Source organism: Hoplias malabaricus, chromosome 1, assembly GCF_029633855.1.
Source record: "Hoplias malabaricus isolate fHopMal1 chromosome 1, fHopMal1.hap1, whole genome shotgun sequence".
NCBI classification, from domain to species: domain Eukaryota; kingdom Metazoa; phylum Chordata; class Actinopteri; order Characiformes; family Erythrinidae; genus Hoplias; species Hoplias malabaricus.
The window spans coordinates 38,447,687-38,458,472 of NC_089800.1; the positions used below are offsets into that span (position 1 = coordinate 38,447,687).

The window sequence follows — 10,786 nt, forward strand, 5'->3', positions numbered from 1 at the left end:
GCCTGGCATGCAGAGTGAGCATGACTGTTGTATACTGAGCCTGAGGGAAGTGTGCATTGTGCTCGCTGACACTTGTTGTATGTTCTGCTCCCTCAGAGTCACTTCTCCACCTGCGCCTTCAACGTGATCCCCTGCCCCAACCGCTGTGCCGTCAAATTGACACGTCGTGACCTGCCGGAGCACCTGCAGCATGACTGTCCCAAGCGCAAGGTCAAGTGCGAGTTCTGCGGCAGCGAGTTCACAGGGGAGGCCTTCGAGGTACGAGCACTGTCGATAACCTCTTTAATGACCCCTTCTCAGGTCAAGCCAGAACAATGAGGATTGTTATTGTTTTGACATTGGAAAGTATGTGTTGCCAAGTCCTCTTAATAGGAATTTCAAAAATATTTCCCTGACCAGAAAAACACTGGTGTAATATACACTTAAAACAATAAACATTTATTCAAATCATGTTTATTTGCAGTACATCTTCAGAAATCCCTAAATGTAACTTTAATTAGTGCTTTTATAACTATATATATAAATTTAATATTATTTGATTAAAAACTCCCAACAATTTATTTAAAATGCTTGTATTCCTTGTATTTCTAGGAGGTAGATAAATGTGATAAAACTGTTTTTAGTTTATTGTAATACCTAAATGTAGATTTGATGATTTTTTTAAAATTAGAATCTCTTAATTTGCTGAAAAAAACTTTCAGGGAGAGACTTTTTAACAGAGAACATTTATGCTACAGGATCTCGGTCTGTTTGTGTGTGTGTCTGTGTGTGTTTGATAAAGAGAGTAGTACATGTAAGTTATGATATTTATTTCAGCATAAATAAAATGTAATCGTCAAAGAGTATGTCTGTGGAGTTTTCACAGGCTCATGTCTGGTCATGTATGAAACCAGAAAAATCTAGAAAAACAAAATACATTTTTACTTTGTTGCCCCACTTTTGAAAATGGAACATGTCATGGTAGTTTGTCCATTAACATGAGGCATGGGCTTTATACCATGTTTGTAAAAGCTTACTGTAGTTTTGTTCTTAATTCAGCAGAGAAGGCCTTCTGACAAAAACATTAGGAAAAATGCCTTTAAAAAGCTCAAAATGGCCCTTTACTCTTTATATTGAGAGTAAAGGGGCAAAAAAAATGCCCCTTGATGGAAAGATCTGACAGTAACCACACCCACTTTCATATGTTTAAAGCAGTCTATAAAACTGGCACATTCTTGTTTAATGTGTCTTTTTTATTACAATCTTGTCTTTTCTCTGTTTTAAATCGTGACCAAAAAATTGTCCCAAATTGTTAGCATATGCTGTGAAACTGATTTTGAGTTTTGGTCGTTTTTATAAACACAAATACAAGTGGGAATGACAAACAATAATGTGTACCTTTTTTTAATTATTTATTTATTTATTTATTTATTTAGTTTAAACTTTCCTTTCTTTGACACTCTCTCTCAGAATCACCAGGGGATCTGTCCTCAGGAGAGTGTGTACTGTGAGAATAAGTGTGGGGCGAGGATGATGAGGAGGCTCCTGGCACAGCACACTATGGCTGAATGTCCAAAGCGGACACAACCCTGCAAGTACTGCGGCAAGGAGTTTGTCTACGACACCATCCAGGTCTGTCCCCTGCTAAAGAGAACAGCTAAAATCTGTTAATCATTCAGCAAACAATACCTCAATCCTGCACATTTTATAGAAAGAGGCCTTCAAGTCATGCTCAAATATTCATACAGATTGACACAAGTTATTATTTACAAAGGAGTGGACTAAAATGACTTCAGGTTGATTTAATGGACTGCTCAACAGTTACAGGAAATATTAATTTGTAGTAGTTACTGCACAAAGAAGTCACACCAGAAACTGAAAACAACGATAAAGGTTACTGAAAAACATTTACTTGTGTATTTTTAATTTAGTACTTCATTTGAACAGTGCAGCTGTCCTTCACATCGTGTGAAAATGTCATGATGAATGGACCAATAAAAATACTCCAAAATGACTTGGAATTAAATCTTATTATATGGACTTCCATTGAATTAAGAAGGTTTTTTCCCTTCTCCTGTAAAGTTACTCTTTTTGGAAATGCATGTATTTCAATGGGCAGCGACAGTATAGAATATCAAGTCATTTTCCTCCATACATGGCAGAGCATACTAGGTTTAAGACCTTGTTTGTTTAATTAGCTTTTCGTGATCTAAGTGTAGAACATGTGTGGAAATCTGATTATGTCTTAGGTCATATTTATTCAGAAATCTGGATATGGTTCACAAACTTTCAAACACCACCAGTTTATTAGAGGAGTGGTTGTCTAAGTTGTATTTGTTTATGGAGTCAGATGGGTAATTCCTTGGGTGTAAAAAGTGGTGTGGTGTTGATAAAGAGAAGTGGTGTGTGTTTGGAACTTGGATGCTAATGGAACAGTGGCGTCTCAGTGGTGTATTATGGGGTATGAAGGCTTCATAGTGTGGGATGGCAGAAGGCCCATGACTGCATGAACGGAGGCTTTCATACTAGAGCTGAGTTTGGTGCCAGTCAGCCACAGATTCAGTTGGCAAGACATTCTGCATACATACACCTGTGTATATATACACACACACACACACACATACACACATACACACACACAGTTCCAAGCCATGCATCATGCACATATGTCTCTCACACAGTAAACTCTGCCCCATGGTGCACTCATTTATAATCAGCGATTAAAGATAATTTTCATACTATTAGCATTATTTCTGAACTATGCATCCAGTCTGTTAATATGTATTTGCTAATGTGAATTTTTCCATATCCCAGTGCTCAGCAAGTCCCCCTCCAGAATATAAATGACTTCATCCACATTTCATGAACACGTGCATGGTTAACTTCCACATACATTTCAGTTTACTGTCTCTGACAAGTTTAATGCTTTAGGCTTATAAAAACATGGTTAGATAACACAAGTGCATAAAATTAAATAAAAATAAAGTTTTTGCTGAAGGTAATAAATTAATAAATAGCCAATAGGACTATAGCTACAACAATTACATTTGGTAGATGCTCTTTTCCAGAGCAACTCAGTTTTTAATTATGTCATAGATCTAGGCTAATGCAGTGTTAGGAGTCTTGCCCGAGTTTTTGCCCTGATGTGTTTCCACTCTAAGCTGCAATATATCAATCTCTACATTTGTAGTTTCAGTGCATCAAAATGCCACCAGATATGTGCTTTCAAAACATTAATATAACAATGTAAATGCACTGTGTAAAATTGGCATTCTGTTAATTATTATATACAATGAATTTAAAATACCAAAGTGTGTGCCAAGAACAATCAACAATATATTCCAGTACACAATGTTTATCTTCTTATTCTCATTCTTTCTGTAGAATCATCAGTACCACTGCCCTCGCTTCCCAGTACAGTGTCCAAATCAGTGTGGGACCCCCAATATAGCTCGAGAAGACCTGGCCACCCACGTGAAGGAAAACTGCGGCAGTGCCTTGGTGCTGTGCCCCTTTAAAGACGCTGGCTGCAAACACAGAGTAAGAGTTCCTTCCCTTTCTGATCCACTCAGTTCGCTCTACTGAGCAGGTTTACATGCTTTCCATCATGGAACTGAGCATGTCAGGATTTGTTTGTTGTAATTTGTCATTTGTTGTTTTTATTTTGCACATCTAAATGTAAAAGTATGGGCTTTTCACATGGATGATGAAAGCCAATGGAAAAAGCATCACCCAAACAATAGCTGTCTTCGAGGACTGGCTCCATGCCCCCAGGATGTCTTTTAATGAGAATCACACATTTCCAATTTGACAGCGCATTCTGGTTTATTTCTGCACTTGATGTAAATGTGAAAAAAAAAAGAATAGCCCTGTGTCTGTGGAAGCAGATGGGCTTCATGTTGTCAGCTCCACTCATGTTTTCACATGGTGGGGGGTGGGGGGAGGGTGCAGATGGTCTGACTAAGCACATGAATGTATCCCCTCCTCCTAACAGTGTATGAGAATGCAGATAAATGTATACACAGAATACACAAATTTATCTAGACGGTTTCCAGCAGAGGCCCCGACTAGCACATGCAATATTTAGTTTTTGGTTGTTGTAAAAGCAGCATAGTTAACATACTCCAATGCTCAGTTTAAAGGAATAGGTGGATAGAAATCAGATTTAACCCCTTATAAAAAGACAAGGACAGAACACGGGATCAAATGGATTAAATCCTTGTTAAACAAACTTATTTATCTGGTTATATGGTTTCTGGCATTGTTTGACACAAATGTACTGTAGTCAACCGCTATCTTGAAAACTGGAATTTGACCATACTTCATTTTAAATCCAATACCTGTTACAGTAACTAAGTCCTCCAAGTGCAAATTTAAATAATTTAACTTCTCTTGTCTTTCCCATGTTTTTTTTTCTTGTCTTTTCCTAAAAGTCCCATTTGTACATTTTTAATACTAATTAGAACTAGATTTGAGTATTTAGTGTGTAGTATAGTTACATGTGTCAGTGTGTTAAGAAATTCAGATTGCACATTTAGAACCAGTTGATTTTTGAGTACAGTAATTACACTATGTAACAATTTTACATATATTTATTGTTCCCGTGTGTTAAGTGTGTTTTCCTACTTCTTTGTTCCTAAATTGAATTGCCCATAAACTTTGCTTTTGAGGTCAGTACAGTGATATTTTGAAATTGATCTATTTTTAAGAATATTCATGAAATATTCAGTGCTGAGTATAGATTTCAAAAAGCTTCTGGAAATGTGACAACTCTCAAGAAGAACTGTGCAGAATTGTCTAGAACTTTCTGGGACTGTCCAGAAGTGTACATGGCACTATACATACAGTTATCTACAACTAACCATTTTATTTGATGTTCTGCTGAGTAAGTGAACTTGTGCACATAGCTACAGTTAATTTAGGTTACATACATTCAGCAGACACATTTTGCTACATATGTGGCCAATTTATAAAGACGAGTGAAAAAGTAAGCATCTGCTAAGATGTGTAAGGCCTGCAAAGCATACTTTGGCTGCCTGTTGGTGTTGGCTTCCTAGGCAATCACAAGGATAAAAACTATGCACAGCTGGTTCAGACTCTGATAAAGAACTATGCTGCAATGGGCTCCATATCCTTGATGCCCATCTTGATACATTCAAAGAGAACACGGGAGCTTATTCAGTGGAGAAAGGCGAGTGCTTTCACCAGGACGTAATGAACTTTGAACACCGTTACCTTATTATACGTTAGTATAATAAGAACATGACAGGAGACTATATTTGGGGACGGATTTGTGAAAGTGTTTTTCAGTACAGTCGTAAAACTCGGATAACCACACACTTCTGAATGGTTTTGGTTAACTTTGTAAATTTGCAATGCATACTGTTCTTTGTTGATGGGATTTGATTGGGGTATTTTAAAATGCTGTCATTCTTGGTGGGCCTCCAATGCCTTTACACAAAGTTTTCTTTGCCTCTGGTACAGCCGGTATTCTGATGAGTTGTGCTAATTTGTTGAAATGTGCTGCCATGGTGTACTTTTATACGTACAGTTGTTTAAATAAAATAATGACCTAATTGTAGTGTATCAGAAGTACCTACAGAAGTATAAGCAGGAGATATGCACAGCCCAAATCCCCTTATAAAAGAAATTATAAGATTATTATGGTGATAACAAATGTTTTTATAGTTTAATTTGCTGTGTTCAGTTTTGGAATACTCAAGCAAATAATAACAATGAACTATGCTTGTGTAATGCACAGGAGAAAAACATATATTTAAAATGAAATTCAGCAAAGTAGCACATTTCGACAAGGTAGCACAACTCGTCAGAACACCTGGATACAAGTGCACATGATTGCAGAAAGAAATGGCCTTCTCAGAGAAAGTGATAGTACAGCCGCAAATCCAGAAAATATATTAGTTTTTGAGCTATTACACACAGCATTGATCAAGTTTCATAATAATCGCATATTTGTATCGAATTGTTGATTGCACCCCGGGAAGGACTGGCACCCTTCCAGGGTATTTTCCTGCCTTGCGCCTAATGATTCCGGGTATGCTCCGGACCCACCACAGCCCTGAACTGGACAAGTAGTTTAAGACAATGAATGAATGAATGAATGAATGAATGAATGAATGAATGAATTGTTGATTGTTTCTATGATAACATACTAGCACAAGACAATTTCATGTTTTATCAATTCTGGTATTTTTTTGTAATAAATACCAGAATAGTGTAGGTCATTGTCACAAAATCAAAGTTTGTGAGGAATGTTGGTGTTGTTTTTTTTATTAAGTTTATACCTGAGCAGTTGAAATATAATAGTTATAACTTGGGAACAAAAATTGTGTCACATAGACAATAGTTTAGAAATAGGAAGTCCTCCACGCTGCAGAAAACATTATTTTATGACATACACTGTGCACTATATAGTGTGGAGGAAGATATTTGAGATTCAGTCTTGGAGAAAAAATGGTGGACACAGTTACAGCTGCAGCTTGGTATGACATGTGTTCATCACAACTTGTTAGTAAGAAACAGTGTAGCATGTTAATATTTGTGTATTAGCCTGCCAAACTCATGCTATTAACATTAGTACATATTACTGTACATTGTACATTGTACTGTATAATGTGCATTAGTACTGTATAGCATTAGTGTGTAATACACATTTGGGACACAGTCAAATATCTATTTTTTTTTCAGATGAAGAGTTTTAACTCCATCTGTCTTTTTTGCAGTGCCCAAAACTGGCAATCAGTCGTCACCTAGAAGAGACCACCAAGTCCCACTTGACAATGATGTGTAACCTGGTGGGGCGCCAGCGGCAGGAGATCATGGAGCTGCGTCGAGAGATGGAGGAGCTGTCTGTGAGTCACGATGGCGTGCTGATATGGAAGCTGAGTGACTACTCGCGCAAACTGCAGGAGGCCAAGCTGCACAACAACCACGAGTTCTTCAGTCCCCCCTTCTACTCGCACCGCTACGGCTACAAGCTGCAGGTGTCGGCCTTCCTCAACGGCAATGGCAGCGGAGAAGGCTCCCACCTGTCCATCTACATCCGAGTGCTGCCCGGCGAGTATGATAACCTGCTGGAGTGGCCCTTCGCCTACAAGGTGACCTTCTCCATCCTGGACCAGAGCGACCCTTCGCTGTCAAAGCCTCAGCACATCACAGAGACTTTCAACCCTGATCCTAACTGGAAGAACTTCCAGAAGCCATGCAGCAGCCGAAACTCGCTGGACGAGAGCACACTGGGCTTCGGCTACCCCAAGTTCATCTCGCACGAGGAGATCCGCAAGAGGAACTACATCCGGGACAACGCCATCTTCCTCAAGGCTTCAATAGAGATCCCTCAGAAGATCATGTCCTGAATGAAGAGGCACCAAGGAAGGAAACAGTTGACTTCATGGGAAGACGTTTCTTCCCATTTCTTAATGATGCTTGTTTTCCATTCAGAACATTCAAGCAAAAGAGGGATTGCCCACCTCGTGGAAGTGAGGCCCCCACCCCCCCACATGTTGAAATGTCAGAACGTAGGAAAGTGTTCTGGTCCGAGAAACCATTGCACGTACTTCTTTTAGATTCACATTGTCAACACTTTCTCAATTTGCAGCAAAGCCTTTGGACATTCAATAGTGCCTAGAACGTTTTTTTTATATATAGAATTTTAATTTAAAGTTGTTTTAAAATAAATGTGATTTATTGTAACTAAAGGGGAGTTTGAACGAGGGTGTGAAGGGTTATCTGTAGCCTTTGCACATGGAGAATGTTTGAACGTTGTTTGGAAACAAAGCAGCAGTGCTCTTGGTACACACCAGTGCGCCAAACCTGTGTGGTCTGCATTAGGAATTCAGCATACACACACAAACCCGTTTGCCTTTTGTTTACACATGCTCCCCCACCCTCTGGCAAAGGTCCTTGAACACAGACTCTGCGACGGGGACCAGAAAGGGGCATGTTTTCCCGTTTAACTAGTTCCAAGTAAACTAATAGCAGCTGTGAAGTAAACATGTCTCACTCTGTCACCTTCTGTCACCCAAAGCCCTTTCAGACTAAGTTTAATAGGGTGTCCCAGTGTGCAAAGCTCGCTTTGGCTTGTTTTCTCAACACCTTGTCAAAAGCATGAGATCTCCTGGTTGCGTTCTTGGGTATGATGGGGCTAGTGTTCAGTCCTCTGCACTTGAGTGTGACGCGAAAGCCATGATGTAAGAACGTGTTTACATGCGATCAATAGGCATTGGTTGAATAGTAGGTGGAGCTGGAGTGGTAATTATTATTAGGTCTGTCCCAAATCAAGGTGTCGATATTGGTGATATAAACCTTTGTTATGTCTGTTTTATCACATTCTGGTATTTACATTGTTGGGCATCATCCAGGATTTGTGCCAGTGCTTTCAAAAGATCTGTCTGGAGTGGGGAGTCTCCTGGAATTCTAAGTGGAAAATGAAAATAGCCCTAACAGCCACTTTTAATAGTGACACTTGTAATGTTTTTACTGTAGCTAAGCATAGCCAGATTTCATCGACACCCTATTACAATGGATTCACGTTAATTTGAGTAAAATCACATTCAGCGCGCTGAGAATGGTGTTTGGAAATGGCGTGGTTCAAAAGAGCAACAAAGATGTTTGGCTGAGAAAATCGCAATGCGCAAGTTATAAATCTAAATTTTACTGTAGCCTTTTATAATAATAATAAATGTTGCCTAGCATATACTGTGTTCACACATTCATAGCTACTTTAAAGGAAGGGTAGGTAGGTACCTTTAAAATTACAGCTACAAAATCAATTTGATGCTTCACTGACCTGTAGGGAAAATTTGTTGTTGCTACTCGAGGCTCAGCACAGCAGAAACTGCAATGTGTAACTTTTGGAGGAGGATAGGAAACAAGCACCACCGACACCCCAACCCCCACCTTTATTTCAGAATAGTGCTGTAAAAATACATTTGAAAATCCAGGCATAGTCAAGGAGCAAAAATACCAAATCTTGCTTAGTGTTCCTTTAAGTTGCACACACTGTGGGAAAAAGCACGGACCAGTAGAATGGGACACTGGCTCAGATACAGAGCCTAAGGTCACTGTGCAAATGCTAAGTGTTGGCTAGAACGGTATAAAATCACCCCAAGTTTGGATAGGAAAGGATCCATGAAATTCAGGACATAGGGGTGGCTTCCCAGACAGGGATTAAGTCAAGTCCTGGACTACACAACATTTTGAATGGTTAATTTCCATAGAAAGGAGGGTATAGACCAGGACTAAGCTTAATCACTGTCCAGCACAGCACCCCACGTTGTATATCTGTAATAGTGAATTACTAATGATAATCACTCAGACTGAGATTGCGGTAGAACCAAACCTTGATCGGGACATGCCTAGTAATTATTTCCAACATCGGACTCCCAGTTGTCACACTCGAGAGTGTGAAGAGTGTGCACCACATTTTGTACTGTAACCTGATCTCTTGAAACCTCTGTCCCTTGAGGGCATTTTTGCGTCTGGCAAAGCACCAAAATTGTTTTATATAGAAATCAAATGTGAGCTCAAGTGGGTGCAGATATCATTCCTGATCTACAGGTGGACTAAGGTGGGATGAGTGGGACCTCTAGACTTTCTAGTTAAAATTCTCTTGGTCTGACTCTGCCGGTCACTCTCAGTTGAGAGCAAAGAGGAGGAGGAGTGCGATGGTGCCTCAGGTGGAAGGGTTTCAGTGGCTCAATTCCAGAAGCGTGTTTTTCCCCACAAATTTGAGGAAGTCGAGCTTCGTGCAATATGGATATGCCAGTTCTCCTTACGGACCAACGGAGGACTTTGAGGATAACTAAATGTGTGGTTTACTAATAGACCTGTGGAAGCACATCCTCATTGTTATACTCTTCATGAAAAGTCCTGATTTCCTCACGCTATAATACCAGCTAATATTTTCACAATAACTTTAAGAAAATGTGGGATTTTTTTTTTCATGTCCAAGATTCTGTATTTTACAAATATGCTTCAAAATGTTTTATACAACACTTTTTGGGGGGGTTGACAAGTAGGGAACTGTTCTTGGACTTTTTGAAGGTTTTCTCAATTTCAGTCCCTCTGGAGTTTCTCAGTTGTTTTTCGTCTGTCCGTTTTTTGCGTATTTGTCTGTACTCTATGCTCTTGAAAAGTATTTATTTTAAGCTGTCGCATAGGCTTGACACACACGATGGCGCAAAATGTTTTTTATATGTTGACTGATGATGCTTGTCATTTTTCCCCTTGAAATAAAATGTCCATAGCAGTTGTCTATGTTTGTGTAATCTGTCCACGATCCACTGCTGGCACTTGGGGCAAATGCACAATGAGTACTTTGGTCTGGTTCTGCTCTGCTTAGTGCTGTGCAAGTTTCTGTCACGTGGCAGATCATTGCACCACTGTTTATAGGCCTCTCTGTCACAAATATTTACCGTTCACATACATCACATGCCTTTTGGTTTCGACTGCTGACAACACAAAGCTCCTACCTACTGCAGTAGACAATGGCAGAGCTACAAAGACATGTTCAGTCATTTGGACACTCATACACTGCCACTGAAAATATTGGGGACACCAAGCTTTTCAGAATGTTTTCTTTTTCCCCATGGACAAGCTGTTTTTGGTAGTTTGCCCAAAAAATTAAGTGTAATTAAGATCACCAATTCCAGAACCATATATTTTATTCTTTAGTCAAGATGTTGTTCATCAGCACATTCAAACCTTTAAGATTTTAGGTCAACTTTGAGACAAAAATATATTAATTATATGCTTAGAAATATAGTCTCTAGCAGAAAACCTGCTC

General features: G+C 39.3%; 1 protein-coding gene across 1 annotated transcript in view; it reads left to right on the top strand.

Moving 5' to 3' along the window:
- The window catches only part of traf4a (tnf receptor-associated factor 4a), a 50,432-nt gene extending 40,208 nt beyond the window's left edge, over window positions 1–10,224 (top strand). The window contains exons 4-7 of the mRNA XM_066662478.1: window positions 97–258; window positions 1,450–1,611; window positions 3,364–3,519; window positions 6,723–10,224. Of these exons, the coding sequence (XP_066518575.1) occupies window positions 97–258; window positions 1,450–1,611; window positions 3,364–3,519; window positions 6,723–7,355 (1,113 nt within the window). The 3' untranslated portion in view covers window positions 7,356–10,224. The remainder of the gene's footprint in view (window positions 1–96; window positions 259–1,449; window positions 1,612–3,363; window positions 3,520–6,722) is intronic.
- Window positions 10,225–10,786: the final 562 nt, after the last annotated feature.